Raw genomic sequence first — 16,527 nt, 5'->3', positions numbered from 1 at the left:
TTATTGTGTTACTAAAGGAAACAAAGGTGATATTGAATATAACTGTAATGAAATTCAGTGAAAAACAAGTAATGGCAAGGTCAGGGATCCTTGCATATCTCATCAAAGGCAGTCACAGTCCTTGAGAGGACTTGGCCCCTCAGAGTAAGGAAGTTCTATTGAAATGAGTTCTCATTGCTCTGGTTAAAGGCAATCCACTTGGCAGGATTTTGCTCAGCTGTTTTTAACCCCCATAACCTGAAATGTTGCTAAACAACTTGGAAAAGAAGTCATTTTGTTCAGCAGATAATATTTTATTTCAGTAGAACATACAGTAGTGGAAACAAGATGCTAAACAATCTTCAGTTTCAAGATAATCCAAAGTTCTGTAAACAGTTGAAGTGTGAGTCACACTTTTTCAAAATTCTACTTCTTATACTGTTAAGAAGTTAAGTGCAAACATTGGAAGTATCTTTTAACTTAATTTTAAATAGTTTCGAATCAATGCAAAAGAAAGCATTTTTTTACCTTTTTGGGCTTCTAGGCCATCAGACTGAATACGGTACTGAAAGAAGAAGGGAAGTTGTAATAATTCATAATAGAAAAGATTATCTTCAGTAAGAATGTGTGAAGGAACTGCCTCTAGGGGATTGTTTCAGATGGGATAGCTGTTTTTTACCCTTGTAATTCTGGGAAGTAAAATAATGCTTCAAAAAGTGCTGAATGGCTGTGGTTTTCAAATTACTTTAAAGCATCCAGTCAGATGTCCAAAGTGATTAAAATGTAGATGTCATGACACCTATTAAGACTGATAATTTTCTGTTTGACTGTCTCCCTGCTACACAGAGAGACATCTTAAGACTGGAACTTGTTGAAGTGTACAAGCTGTGGCGAGATACCTCTGGTAGCCCGTTAAGAAAAGTGAGGAAAAGAGCAGCAGCAAGATGATGGGATACTCAGTCCAGTCTTTCCAGAGTAAGATACTGTTCTAAAGGGGGAAACTTCTACCAGTTAAAGCTGGGGGACACTCAGTTGGGAAAAAAAAAATCCCCAAACCACTCCTTTTTTATTTTTTTCTTCACCACAGTTCTGATTCTGCCTGAACTAGAATCTTAAAGATTAACTAGTCCCAGCCTCTCCCTGCCATGGGCAGGGACCCCTCCCAGTAGACCAGGCTCATCAAGGCCTTGTCCAACCTGGCAGCTGTATTAGAACTATCATTACAATTTCACTATTGCTTTTACTTGAGTCAAATAGTAAATTTATAAAAGGAATACAATTTTCACTTGTTTGTCTTTGAGAAATATAGTTAACTGACCTAATTATGAAATTTAAATGTTTTTCTTACAGCTATTGCTCCTTAAAGCTTTTTAAGATGATGCAGCCTAAATAGAGCCAGTCAGAAACTTTGAGGAGGAAATACATTTCTTAATGAGGAAACCAATTAACTATTTTAATAAAAATCAGCTGTTGAAATGGGAAATTTAAAAAAGAAAAAGGAAATAAACACACACACACACACACACACACACACACTTCTCCATACACAGATGATTTTGAAACAATCTGCTTTCAGGGTGAGATGTTTCAAATGACAATAATTTTTTTTTTTTTTTTTTTTCCACACACTTGGCTTCTGGAAGAAAAAAGCCCCAAACAACTGATTTCTCATTCGGATCTAGGATAAATTGTCAAAATGTCAGGTACTACTGTGAGATGGTAAAATGCCAGTTCTACCTGCAAACAGACACATGGCTCCCTCTTCTTCCTGCAGTGGTTCACGTGAGCCCTGATGTCACACCTCCCTCATTTTCCTCGTGGCTGTAAAGCAGTAAGCCCACAGATGTGAAGCTAACAGTGCCGATGTCACCATGAGGGTTCAAAATGGAATTACGTGTATGAATTTAGTCTGGTTGACTGTGTAGTCACTGAAGCATCCGAAGAGTCTGTACAAAGCACAGGCTTCGTAACCTTTGGTGGGATTTCATGCATTGGCCACATCTCTACCCAAATGAATGATGGACCATATGGTTTCTGGCTGCCTTTAGCTCTCTTGGATCTTCTTTGCCTGTAGTTGTACCAAACCTGGTGAATCATTTCTTTGAAAGGTCGTGTAGTCAAAGTGTAGAGAAGAGGATTCAAAGCACTATTTATTGGCAGTATAAAAATCACCACCCAAGAAGTTATGGTACCTTAGGGAGGGAAAAGGAAAGGCAGCTGTAATATGCATTCCAGTGTTTGCACTCTTTAGTTAACATAAGCACTTGATGCCAACACAGCGTAGCTTCTTGGTGAGAGGGGGAGGTTGTGTGCTCTTAGGCTGAGCTCCTGGCACAACAGGTGCTTTTCTTTTTCTTTTTGCTGTTACACTTGCATGGCCTCCTATCTCTATTTCCAGGACTCCCTGCAAAAGCTGACATTGTTCTCTCAGTAGTTCCAGTTATATCTCTTTTCTATGCCGTAGTTTCCTATTTGCCCTGACAGACTTCTTGTTCTGGCTGAGCCCCTTTTTCTTGCCCCAAAACTTTTTGTCTCTGCTTTGCTCCCTGTCTCTTCCTGTGATGTCTGTTCCCTATCCTCTTCCCATGATTGATGACATGCAGTCCTAATGACGCCCCTGATGTTCTGTCCTCCTTCAAAACAGTATCCTCCATTCCCTGTATCTCCTCAGAGCCTGGTTTTCTGTTCTGCACCAGGACTTCTCCATTCCTCCCCTGAAAAAGAGCATTGTATACATCCTCCTTATTCCTGCTTTTCCTGTTGGTAAGAGTTTCTGTGTTCGCTGTCCACCTATGTAAGTCTGTGCATTTTTACAACATCCCCTTCTCATCCTTTATTGTTTGGGAGATAAGTTACCTGAGGGGCAGGTGGAGAAGGAACAGGATTAAAATGCTGAAAGATGTCAGTGGGTGCCCTCTGTTGCATTGTTTGACTTATAAAACTGTTAAAGAACTGTTCTAAGAGGCACGAAAAACTTCATCGACTCTCCTTGCCTGACACCCCTCCTTGCCCCTCTCCAGTTTTACAACTTTGTTGCAGTATCAAGACATTCCTGTTGACTCTCATCATATTGGCTACAGTTTTGGAAACAAGCAGGTGCTAGGTTCTAAAGCTGTCACAAAGTATCACCAACAAAAGCCAAAAGCTATCAAAAGAGGTTTACAGCTTGTGTAAATGCAGGCAGCTAGCTGTCATGTGTAGTTTCATGAAACGAGTAATTACTGTTTAATCTGGTTTAACTATCACAGAACACTAATTTGCTGAATCCAAGATCACCCTGTGATTCAGCAAGATTTCTTCAAGGTTTCCTGACTTATAATCCACCTGCTTCTACTTGTAGCAATATTTTCTTTCAAATATCTTAGGCGGTTTGATAGCTTCTTGAAGAAGCATTTTAGAAGATTTAAAATAACTGAATATTTGACATAACCAGTGTAACTTCCAGACCTTTGAAAAGCAAGTCCAGACTTTGAAAAGCTCCACTCCCAACCCTCTGGTCAGCACATAAGGCAAAATCGTGTGAGCTAAAACATTTTCTTGCCAACATAATATTTTGACATACATCTGTACACTGAGTCTGAATCTGCTGTTGCTGATCTGTTCACACTCACATGTCCTCTCTAACAGGGTTTACAAGCCTCACACAAAGAGACTTTTTTCTGGCATGTACTGGTATTGAAAAGTGAAGGAAAAAATTAAGGTGCAATATTAATCTCTTAGGTTACACTATTTTTACATGGGAATATACTCACAGCATGAAGAAGATAAGCAGAGCTTTATGTAACTTAATGATTTGAACTATAAATACCAGCTTGTAAAATAAAGTTATTTCAGAATAAGGTACATTATTAAATCAAGATAGGAAACACTATATTGTCCTGAGTTGTTTAGGCAATAGAACTAGCAAAAGTTGTAAGATGAGAAAAGCCAATGCAACTCAGCCTTGATTTTCAGGTATATTTTCTATGCTTTATAGATACCGTATGTAGACAGACTTGAATGATTTAAACTTTGGAGTTTTTTATGTAAGTCAAAGGTGGCTAATCTTTGATGATTATAGTAATATAGTTCAATTAAAGAACAAAACTATATAGTTCATTGTATTGTGTGTACATAGATATAGATATGGAACATGAAGTTAATTTCAGCAATATAGTTCATTTCATTAAACTCTTTTTCTTCTGAAGTAGAAGAAACACTTCATGCTGGCACTGTTGAAACAGCCTCACAAAAGAAAGGACATACCTGGTATTTCTACTCGAAGTAAAGAAAGGAGTTTCAAGACAAAAATAGGTATCCAACATAGTGCATCAGTAAATACAATGAAGAAAAAACGTTTAGCAAGGATCATCTCTTTTTTAATATGATTCCGAATTTCAGTAGCCATAATAGCTGTCTGGTGAACACTGTAGAACATACTCCCATAGGAAAACACAATGATGATAAAAGCTGCCAAGTTTACACCTGTTTAAAAGTTAAAATTAATCATAATTTAAAAGCATAATGGCTATTCTACATCACCTATTTGCAGTCTGGGTAGAAGAATGTTTCATCTAAACTTTTAGTCCCATGGAATTAAGTGGCCAGAAAATCTGAGTCTGTCCTCAACTGAAGACTGAATTTTTGCCTCTACTCAGGTATTGATTTTATTCACTGATAACTGGCAAATGACTGCTATCTGGTTAAAACCAAATATTTCTCTGGTCTTACTATTGCTCTACTTCCCTAACAAAGGCTGTTAATTCAAGAACATAATGGTCAATAATTTGTTTCTACTTTCTCAGTCCTTCATGCATTTTAAGATAGGGGGGTACACATCTCATACAGTAAAATATTCATACTGGAAATAGTCTTTAAATGGTTGCTGGAGCATCTAAATCCAAGGAGGTGTGAACATCACAGCTATCTTATTTTTTTGGAATCTTGGTTCTTTTGTAGCTCTAATAGTATATAAAGAAGAAATGCAACTTACCTAAGAAAATCACAACAGAATATATCTGACTTCCTGAACTTTCCGATTGTTCTGAATGAAGAGGAAAACAGACGCCATTGGTGCCATAGTAGTTCCTGAAAAATTCCTTATTGCTCAGTGGGATAAAAGCAACAGCAAACCCGATTATCCAGATAAGAACCAAAATGGAAATTGTCCTGCATTTTCTGGGCTTCAAACACCTAAAAGGATAAACTATGCAGATGTATTTTTCCAAAGTCAGATAAGTCAACAGTAAGACTGACACCTCTGTAGACAGAATAGCCAGCGATCCAACCAACTGACAGTGAATACTGTCCATCCACAACTGAGCGTGCTTGTTGTATTCTCCACGATATTTAAGATCAAAAGCTCCAATCACAAATAAATATATTCCCATCAGACAGTCAGCACCTGTGGGCACAGTGCTTAACATCATTATTTACACATCTGAATTTCCCGTTCTCTCTGTATATGTATATTGGAAAACAGACAAACACACGCACATACACATGCACACACACACATATATATATATATGAGTACATACTTACAAGTTAGCTAATACATAGATATTAAATCAATATTGCATCTGGAATGCTATTATGAATTACAATTAAGGCAGTAAAATTTTAGAGAACTTTTTTTGTTTTTTGGTTTTCCTTTTCATTTGGACTGACAGTCTATGTTTCATACCTGTTTCCATTTTTTAAAGCCCTGGTAAAATTTGTTTGCAAATAGAAAAAGATACGGCTGTATTTATAGAAATATTCTTGCAAACCTTTTTTATTAGGTCTTATTTCTTTATTTATTTCTATATTAACATTTGGCTTAAGATAATTTTCTTTGAATAGGTGTCTTGGGGTCCAAGACAAACCGGAACAATAGGCCATCCACTGGATTCAAAGTTTGTTTTTTCCACCTTATGCTAGTTCAAAATTCATGTGCAAAGGCTAGTCTAGTCTATGACAAGACTAAGACTAGTAAGAGAAGATGACCTGTCAACACAGAACTGAAGGCTTCCTGGCTATTTTGCTAAGAATTTTGCCTAGCGTTCAGATTGTTTCTATGGGAAAAATAAAGTTTCAAAATCAGTGACATGATGTATTTAGAAATGTTGCAATAATTTTATACAAGGTTGACAACTACCTTTCAAAATGTGTCTAATTGTGTTTGTGCAGTACTTATAGACTCTCCTGTATTGAGAGACTCTGGATTGTAGTGACTGTACTGCCAAGTAGTTCATCCATAAACTTGTCTTGCTTTCAGGACTAAAATGAAAAAAAAACACCCCAATTCCTAATATTGGGGAGCTAGGATAGATTAATTTTATATATTTGCATAAGCAACCTTTTGCTTGTGCAAAAAATAGACCTTTTGAACACAATAATTACATGCAGATATTGCTACTTACTGACAAATGCATGGTAAAATAGAGGTTTGTGGGAGTTTGAAATATTGGAATTTTATTTCTTCTTGCTGAAGAAAGTGGGAATTTGACAGAATTCCCACAGCATGAAAATCAAACATGAAACCTTTGGAATACACCACCTGCCAAAGGCAGCATTTAATGACACCGCCTGGTATATAGGGCAGAGCATTTTGTATTGTCATTTGCAACATCAAGAAAGTACAGTTAATTCAATGCTGGAAATATGTCACTGTACTAAATAACAAATATCACACACACTACAAGCAGACTAAAAAGATCTTTTTCTAGGCATGGAGTACTCACAGCAGAGAGACATTATGGAGATGGCGTGCAGCTTATTCTCTGATCTGATATAGGGCCTCATGCAGATAACAAAAATGTTTCCAAAGCAGGTGATGGCAGATACAACCCAGACAAACACTCTCTGTATGATGCTAGCTAAAAGATTCTCGAGGGAGGAAATTCCATCGGTGTTGGGTTTACAGCTGCGCACGTGAGGAGCATACCCACAGTACTGGAATTTCTTAAAATATCTGGTTGTGAGAAACAGGTAAGAGATCATTCTAGGTTAGTTGTCAGAATATCAAAACTCTCTAGTAACTACTCAGAAAACATATTCTGAAAGAAGAAAAATTAATTGAAAATTGTCAAAATTCCACAACTGCGTACATGCTGCTTTTCCCACACCTTTGTTTTCAATTATCCAGTATTCTGTAATTGTAAAATTCAGACCAAAAAAAGCAAACTAGAGTAATCTACTTACATGTGGGAAAGGTTTCTCAGGGGTCTGAACATTCTCCTCTGGATGTTTGCAATTTCAATACCCTCCAAGCTGCTGTAAAAGTATATTCTCAGTAAAAGGCCACAGAAACTCAGCAGTAAAAAACCAAATTTTATGAGCATTTAGTTGTGATTTTATGGTTATAGGAAACTAGAGAAGAACTTTAATTGCATCTAATCTGTCATCCCTTTGAAACTTTAATTGCATCTAATCTGTCATCCCTTTGAAACTCAGAAAGTCTGAGTAAAGTCTAAAGTGGAATGAAAGGAATTGCAAAAAATTTTAATAAACTCACTGTTCATCCAGATTCATGACCAACTCTTTTAGTGCTGCTCTCAGTCATGAGAATTCACGAATCTCTGATTAATATGTCGCCCTTTCAAATTACTATTCTACTGATGTTCTTTCATCATCTCTGGGGAAATAATAACTTGTTCTAGTAGTAATATTTTTACATATCTCTTCTGTCTTTTATCCAAGGGAGTGCTTTACTAGACAAACAAACCAACCCAGGAACTCAGTCTTCATTATGTCAAGAGCAGCAGGAAGTTGAGACACAGAATACAGCATGTGAGAGAAAATGCTGGCTTTCTTTAGACACACAGGTGGGATTCCTTATTTTAAATTTATATATATATATATAGAAAGCAGCAATATTGTTTCCCCTGCAGTGCTAGACCTATAAGGTTTAACTCTGTAAGATGTTCTTTTAGAACTTCAGGTTCTGTATCCTTCCAGTCCATCCCATTCACTGGTTAGAGGTGCAGCCGGTCAGAGGTCTTTGGTTCTGCTTGTGGGAAGCCTTATGATTGTTCAAAGCTTTGAATGTAATACTCATGTGAGTTCTGAACACATTTAGGGAAAAATGGAGAAAAGTACAGACTTAGTGGTTAGTTGATGTGGGTTAGTGGGCAGTTTTGCTGGCAGACATGAAAAAGCCCCAACATGGAAATGTGCTAGTTTTATTTAAGTGCTGCAAGGAATCCTGGGGAATGCTTTCCCCAGCTGTTTTCACTATTTCAGACATATGAAGAGGGAACTGGTGTTCTACAAACTGCCAACATACAGCTGCCTATAGATCTATCTCAAGATTTAACAGTTTTTTAAACTAAAAACATGGAAGGCCATGATCACTGAGTTGTATGAGTTCTTTGGTGTTAAATAATAGATAAATGGATAAAATCATGCTTTAGTTTGACTGTAAGGAGGTAATTGGTTATTATTTTCTGTTCTCAGCTGCTTATTTTCATGACAATTACACAGATTTAGTATTTTCAGTTCACTAGCCATTTACCAAATTCAGCTGAATTTGGCCAGGAGGCTAAATCACTGTAAGAAAGCTGGTCTGATCAACAAAGGTGTGTGTACTGCTGGCTACAGCTCACGGGTCAGATCATAAACTCCTAGTGCACTTCTGTCCAAGGAAACATCTGGTTTTTAATCGCCACAACCACTTTTAGTGGGGCCTGTTGCTATAGGAGATGGGGTGATGGTTTAAAATGAAAAAATTGTAGATTTAGACTAGATATTAGGAAGAAATTTTTTATGATGAGGTGGTGAAACACTGGAATAAGTGGTCCAGAGAGGTGGTAGATACTTCATTCCTGAAAGCATTCCAGGTCAGGTTGGACAGAGCTCTGAGCAACATGATCTAGTTGAAGATGTCCCTGCTCATTGCAGGGGAGTTGAACTATATTTTAAAGTTCACTTCCAAAACAAACTATTCTATGATTTTGAAGTGATGTCTGACAAGAGCCTACGCTGTGCTCTACACCAAGCTGGTTACCTCAGATGTGAAGTGACCAGTGAAGATGTACTTAAATCTACTGCTGGATAATTTCAGATTTGCAAGATTGTTGCTGCACTGTCTCACAGTTTTAGGAGGAGCTTTGCTGGCAGAATTCAAGTTAGAGCTGCTGTGTTAGTGCACCTGCAAAAACTCCCCCTAAACTCTTCAGGAGCAATTTCTTAAAAAACAAATTCTGGACCATGTCCTACTGAGGGAGATGTGCATAATCAGAAAGAAAATATAGCTAAAATATAAAAACTTGATACTTACAGGGATTTGAGTTTAATTAGAAAATCAAACTGGTCTATTTGTATTTTCTTGATGGGGTTGTAAGAAAGGTTCCTGTAAATAAAACAAAAGTGACTTTGGCCACATTCCTTACAGCTTGTTCCAAAACCAAAGGCAATCTACATAACCCATTTACTTTACTAGTACTGTAGGAGGGACTTGTACACCTGGCAGTTACAACTACAAATGGTAACAATCATTTAGTGTTTTTTAACTTCCTAAGCCAGTGGAAAGAATTATCAGATGCTTCACAGGTGTGCTATTGCCATGTACACACACACACAACTGCCCCTCCCAGCCTGATGCCTAAAGGTTTTGACTACAGAAATATTTAGTTGTTAAACTCTCCAGACCTGTCTTTTTAAGTAAAAGAACCTAGCTGAACTGCATGCATCTAGAAATAAATTACACTTGATTTTGGGTGTGAGTTCAAGAGACAGAGACAAGTTAGAATGTAAAAATAGCATTATATGCTGCCACTCTGTGCAAGAGTGTTTCTAGGTACGTCCCCTTTTACTTCTCCACATAACTTTTCTTTATTGCAATTAAAATGCACAAACTCAATAAATGCAGCTGTACACACTTCGCTGCCCCAATGTACGTGTTGGATCCCAATAATGCTGGAAAATGCACAAAATAAGTTATTCCTGTGTTTGAGTACTACCTCCTCTCCTCCAGAGATCTTCAATGTTGTGACTAGTGTCTCTTTCAGATTATGCAAGAAAGACTGGGACTTTCCAACAGCAGCATTTGAAAATTTGCCTATGTATGTGTAATGGGAAAAAGAGAAACTGTCTGGTTTTGTATTACCTTGTGCTTTTTTGGAACTCTTTCAGGAACAAAACAATTGTAAACAAGGCATCTGTATGATGCTCTTATGAGTTTATGATCTGTTTTTAGAGTTGAATCCTGATATCACATTAAACATTCCCATCAAATTATTAATTTCTCATTATATATATCTAGCATAGCTCATTTTGTGTGTATTAACAAGATCTAGAAAAAGGTAGAATTTGAACATGCTGTCTTTTGGGACATGAAAATGCACATCTTTTACAAAATTATTCTGGACAAAATGCTATATAGAATTGCTTTTGGCATAAGTGTTTTTTAGGCAGAACTTAAATGATGCATACAAACAAATGTGCTCTTCTCTTTCCTGGCACATATGACTGAAAGCATCCTATGAAATGAGAAATATACAGTTATATATAATATTAACCAAGAATCCTTACAGTTGTGAAAGCTCCTTTAGTTCTTTAAATATGTATGGAGGAAGTGATTCAATCTTGTTGCTAGCCAAGTCTCTGCAGAAACAGATAGGATACAGTAAGTCCTTACTACACAGTAATTTTACTGAATAGTTTTGCAGTTTCAGTATACACAATTTTATTTGCCAAATAGGATATTATTTATTCTATATGTTATCAGAAACCTGAACTATAAAAGAATGATGTTAAAACAAGGTGAGAAGCTAGATTTATCAGATCTCTCTTTGTCTCATTAGTTATACCATTAGATACATAATTTATTGCTATTTTATTTCCAACAAAAAGAAAGTAAAACACCATTATTTTGGCCAGTAGAAGCTTAGAAATTAATTAAACATATTGTTTCATGATGGGAATTCTTCCACATGGGCTAAACAGCACATCTTTGCCTTGGTTTTTTGCCTCTGCCTTTCACCTTACTTTCAGTATGCATAAATCCTAACAACACAGGAGTAAAATTCTCAGTCCAACCAAAACTGCCAAACTAGTCTAAAAGACACTGAAGGCACACATGCACCTAACTGTGGTGATGCAAAGTTAAATAATATTATTCTATTCAGGGAACATAATGATCCTGTGAGCAGAAGCCCCATTATGACTGATACAGGCTATGTCCTTTATTGACTATTTCTTCCCTATTCAATATATATTAAAAAAAACACCCTAAGGAAGGATGCCATCTCCTGAGCATGTTACATGAAATAGAATTAATGATGAATGATATTTCCAATATAAATCACAAAACTCTGTGACTTGTACAAATAAGAGACGAGATCTACTCACAATTCATCTAACATCTGGAGAGAAGAAAAGCTGTTTTCATTTAGGGAGCTGATTTTATTTCGTCTCATCACCCTGAAAGAATAAAACAAACTTATGTTGCTTCTTCTTGATATCTATTTGATTTTGGAGAGAAGATTTTATATAAACTTTAAAAGTTCTCTGTTCTCTGCATCTTCAAATATTTGCCCAATTCCATTAACAAGTTAATTGCATCTAGAGGTTTGCCATTTTATTATTTGGTAAATAACTTTTTTTGCCTATACATCCTATACACGCATGTACTTCTGCATATATATGTATATATATATACACACATAGACCCATGGTAGGCTGGTGTACAGTGGCTGAGGGCCAATTAAAGGGAAGATTAAGTGGCCTGGAAGGCTTGTGACCTAACCATATCTCAGACACAGGCACATGGTTGTGCAACGTTTCATTCACCCTTATTGCACCTGCCACTGGGCTTATTCCTTAAATGAGCAACCTGGATTTTAAGAACTAAGAGAAAACCAAGAGTATGGGTCCTGCAGAAGAGTTAAAAATTGAAAGTGACACACACCATGGAGCCTACTAATCTACCAAAAAGTAGAAGGGATTTTCTGAAGATGGTTACATCATCACTGAAGAAACTTTGGAGAAAATTCTAAAATTGATGAGCCAGCCAACCCACCAGCCAATCAAAATAAGCAACAAGCTATATGTTTTGTATGTTTGCTGGTTCTCATTATGAGATATTTGACTCCAAGAAAAAGGTTATAATGAAAATTTCTAAATCTTAGTATCAACCAAAATCTCTTCAGTCAAGTTTAGTTACATATTTCAATGCGGAACTTTGCTATAAAATGTAAACAGTGGTTATTCTGTGTGGTGCTCACTTCAAACATTTTAATTTAATATCCTCAAGAGATAAATAGCCATAATACTCAGGCAACTTTTATATTAGCTGTAATGAATCACTTGGCTGTTCAGTATAAGCACATCTCACTCTGGCTAGCTAGCATATCCAATTACTTACAGAACAGTTAGAGTGCTGCAGGAGATGAAAGTGGCATTTCTCACATGATGGATATGGTTGCCTTCAAGGTCTCTGAGATATAAAAGAACCCCATCAATCATTGAAAATAAACATAGGCACTTATTCTAAGGTAATTGAAGAAAAATACAACCAGAACTTCTTGCCTACACAGAAGAGAGTGGGAGGCAGACATGTAATACTTCTGCACACTTAACTGATGGCTTCAGACCACTAGCCCTGCAGTGACCCAGCAGGCACTCTGCAGGATCCAGCACCCCATTAGAAAAAGTGGCATGGAAGTGCCATTCAAAGACAAAAAAAAAATATTATTCTAGTGAAATAAGGTGGACTTACAGCCAGTTTAATCTTGGCATATATTGGCAAAGAGGTTTATCAGGCAAACGAGCAAGAGAATTATTCATCATCTCTCTGAAAAAAAAAAAAAGAGGAATAGTACAGCTGGTTATATTTGTACAGTTATAGAAAAAATTAACGTCTCTTATGTACTTCTGAAAAAAAAAATTCAGATCTTGAATAGTGTTGAAAGTAGTATTATTTTCTTCAACTTCCACATATTTTCCCTGTGGCATCCTGTGCAGCAGTATCTTATCCTTAGCTTGCTAATTATCAGGAAAGATGTTTACTCCACTTCACTGCTATTAAAATGAAATGTAGCAAGCCAATACAAATCTACTATTCAGTCAGAACATGTAACTTCTCTGGGTGATGGGTGAAGTGGGATGTGGAGGCAGGTTTCCCTCTGGGATGCGGGGGAAGAGGGTTCCTCATCTTTCGGGCTGGAGAGGGCAGTGGCAGACCACAGAGAGGTCTTGGGGATGGGGGCTGTGCTGCTGCCAGGGGCAGGGACTGTGGGACCCCCTCGTGTCACTCCACGGCTCTGGAGGACACCTGGAACCCAGTGCTGCTGCTGCCTCGACACTGCCCTCCCAGTGACACCTTTCATCATTTTCCCCACCCTTCTCCCTATACTTTTCCAGTCACTGCATATCCACTGCTGCCAAAATCCTCCTACTCCAGCACATTTTGCCTGGAGTAAGGAAAGCTGCAGGTTTACTGCCAGCACTCTGGGGTGAGCAAGAAGAGTTGGTGTAAAAAGGTTTTTATATGCATATGCCCTTCCTATTCTGTTCTTTTAAGTAACACTTTTTATCTTGTTTCATACTTACAGAAGAATAAGGGATTTGAGTCCATAGAATGTTAATGGATAGATCCGATTTATCCTATTGTTTTCAATTATCCTATAAATTACAGCAAAATATGTATCAGATTGATAATTGACTTCAGTCTTAAAGAGATAATAAAAAGTAACAAGCTTTGCAGTGAATTTCTTCAAAAGTCCAGTCAAACTACTTAAAAAAATTAACACATTATTCCTTGACAGGTTAAGATATTAATTGAATTAATTTCCTTTCAGAAGAATTTAATTTAAAAAAAGTAACTTAGAAAACATCATTACTTTCAACTTAGAAAAAGTGTTTTCCTTTGAGGATTTTAAATCCTTTGATCAAGACATTTTGAATGGATTCTCAGAAAAAACAAAGCAGCACAACCTAACAGTATTCTGTGGCAATCCAACAGTCTCAAACATGCAGAAGAACGTACGATGTGTTATTTGCTTATTTTTAATAACTTTACTTAGTCAAAATCTGTCTGAAAAGCAGTAATAAACCAATATTTCAGGTTTTGACAGTAATTTTGTCTGGACATTTTAAGCACTATTTACAGGAAAAGACCTGCCCCAAAAATACCTATCTACTGTTTTATAGTAGTTAGGTTATTTAATGTATTCATTTGAAACAAGTAATTACTAATAAACATTATTTATTATTGTTATAAGTCATCAACCATTGAAGCCACTAAGGCTCAAGAACTATTTTCTGCTCTCATCAAAACCAATTGCATTTTTATCTAGCACAGCGTTACAGGAGTTCCTTAGTTATTAACACGTGTAAAGTAAAGCTATGCACAAAAATGAAAGCAATCGAAATATTTATGTATTACTTTTAAAATTAATTATTTATTGAGTAAATAAACATAAAAATAAGAAAACAACATACAGCCATTCAAGTCTGTGGAGGTCTGCAAAGACAAAAGGCTCCAAATTTGTTATCTTGTTGTTACTCAGGTATCTAAAACAAAGATGAATGAATGGAATGATTAATTAGCAGCAGATGCATGAAAATGAGTTTTAAGACTATTTCTTCCTTGATAATTTATCAGAATACTCCTCTTTTTAAAATAATTATTATTTTTGACTATGTAATTTTCATGCCATTGAGAGCAAGGCAGGACTCTCTCTAGTAAGAATTTTAAGAGCAATTATGTAGAGCACTTTGTCTTATCTATAAGAAAGCACAGCCAGCTAAATATTTTCATTGTGTCATATTTTAGTCTCTTTCCAGTTTCCTTCTGTGGAGTGATTTGTTCCATGAAAGTTCCCAGGATCCCATTCAGTCTTTGTTAAGGATATTAGTCATAAATGTAGAAACCAGAATAACGGAAAAAGAAAGGCTGAAAATGAATGGGGAGGGCTACTATAAATGGTCTGGGAAGATAATAACAGCAGCTGTAATAACAGATAATCAACGGCATTTGTGTGATGGAAAGAATAAGAGGTACAACTTTTAAAAACTTTCCTTTTGAAAACATTGCAGTAAAAATTCTGAACCAAACAGTGCAACTTATGTGTTGTCTCTTTCACTGAGCGTTTCCCTTAAAAGTTAGAAGCACCTTTCAAAAAGTTGCTGCACAGTAAAGAAAAAAAGTGTTCCTTTCATCACCTATACTGGTTACTTTGAATTGCTTTTGTAAACCAAAACACAGTCTTAAAGAGTTTTCATCCACCACAAGCTCTCACTTTCATTTTACTCCTTCTTCATTTTCTTTGGCTTTCTGCAGGGTACCATACTGTCTCCTTCTTCCATTCTGAGGATTTGGGCAATAGCTGAAGTATGGAGCCAGCTTGTCTTTTCAAAGTACTGTCCTGCCAGATAAGCTTGCACATAGAGCTCATAATCTGTCTTTGCTTTCTCAATTCAACCATTGAATTAAAGTTTTGGAAGTTCATAATATGGAATCAAATAGAGAGACACATCCTTAGTGACTGTCAGAGCTCTGCCTGCTGCTACTGAATACTTCAGTATTCTAAAAGCAGTACTTACAGTTTTGTCAGGTTGTATAAACCTTTAAAAGCACGTTCAGATATGACTCTGATTTTATTATTCTGAAGATACCTAAGAAGATACAAACCCAAAACAATTTATTCTCTAAACAAGCAAAGTTAAAGCAAACATAAGTAACCAATTAAAATCTATCGGCTAAACTGAATGCACATTTGATACTTTAAAAGAAGCTGTCAAAGTTATTACACCTTGAATTTGACAACAACCATTTCACAGCTATAGCTGCAAAGACTGCAGTTGTGTTTAAAGGAATTCATACAAAGAGCAAAATTACAGAAATCATTCAAGTGGATGCTTGCCTTGCCAGAGATGAACAATGGAGTAATTCTTTGTGACATCCTTGATTAGGTCCTAACCGTGCAGTTCTCACCTCTGTGACCTGATCTCTGTGTTTACCCAGATCTCTGCTACAAGCAAAATTTTGCACAGTAAATGTCAAATTAAAATAATTTTTGAATTTTCCGTTTTTAATGTCAGAGAGTTCTCAAGATGCTACATTTTAAAGATAATATAATAAAAAGGTAAAGCAAATCTTACTAATCTTCTGTATCTATTTTTTAAATTCTTTTAAAATCTATTTTGATGAAATAATGAGTTGAAAAAAATATTATCAACTGCAAATATTAAATCCTTTTCAAATAATTTTAAAGCATTACAATGTAATTCTCTGAATAATATTTAAACTTAAGTCCTTTAATTAAATTACACTTAATGAAGCATCTAGGTGCATTCCTGACAAACAGCAATAAGAAATCTGACTTTGGCTTTTACAAAATGGGCTTCTGTCAAACACTGCTCAAGACCTTTTGGAAAATGTGAAGTTATCTCTCAGAAGGGTGTGAAGTCGATATTACAAACAAACATTTTGTACAGATAGGTATGGATGTATTTCTTTTAGTGAACACTTAACCTTTCAAGACTTTAAGGGACATAATGGGACTTAGCTTTCAGAACGCAAGATGGTGCTGCAGTGCAGGAATTTCCCATTAGAGAACATTTTAAATTGGTGACATAGAA

The 16,527-nt window shown here is 36.3% G+C and overlaps 1 protein-coding gene across 1 annotated transcript in view; it reads right to left on the bottom strand.

Annotated features, from left to right (window-relative positions):
• Positions 1 to 286: 286 nt before the first annotated feature.
• RXFP1 (relaxin family peptide receptor 1) overlaps positions 287 to 16,527 on the bottom strand; it is a 49,119-nt gene continuing 32,878 nt past the window's right edge. The window contains exons 6-18 of the mRNA XM_048305217.1: positions 15,490 to 15,561; positions 14,386 to 14,457; positions 13,495 to 13,566; positions 12,662 to 12,736; positions 12,308 to 12,379; positions 11,293 to 11,364; positions 10,474 to 10,545; positions 9,221 to 9,292; positions 7,144 to 7,215; positions 6,684 to 6,913; positions 4,952 to 5,362; positions 4,225 to 4,443; positions 287 to 2,171 (exon numbers count right to left, since the gene is read on the bottom strand). Of these exons, the coding sequence (XP_048161174.1) occupies positions 1,870 to 2,171; positions 4,225 to 4,443; positions 4,952 to 5,362; positions 6,684 to 6,913; positions 7,144 to 7,215; positions 9,221 to 9,292; positions 10,474 to 10,545; positions 11,293 to 11,364; positions 12,308 to 12,379; positions 12,662 to 12,736; positions 13,495 to 13,566; positions 14,386 to 14,457; positions 15,490 to 15,561 (1,813 nt within the window). The 3' untranslated portion in view covers positions 287 to 1,869. The remainder of the gene's footprint in view (positions 2,172 to 4,224; positions 4,444 to 4,951; positions 5,363 to 6,683; positions 6,914 to 7,143; positions 7,216 to 9,220; positions 9,293 to 10,473; positions 10,546 to 11,292; positions 11,365 to 12,307; positions 12,380 to 12,661; positions 12,737 to 13,494; positions 13,567 to 14,385; positions 14,458 to 15,489; positions 15,562 to 16,527) is intronic.

This window comes from Corvus hawaiiensis, chromosome 5, assembly GCF_020740725.1.
Source record: "Corvus hawaiiensis isolate bCorHaw1 chromosome 5, bCorHaw1.pri.cur, whole genome shotgun sequence".
In the NCBI taxonomy this organism is placed as follows: Eukaryota; Metazoa; Chordata; class Aves; order Passeriformes; family Corvidae; genus Corvus; species Corvus hawaiiensis.
Note: the sequence above shows the minus strand (reverse complement) of the source record. Positions and strands in the feature narration are given on the sequence as shown.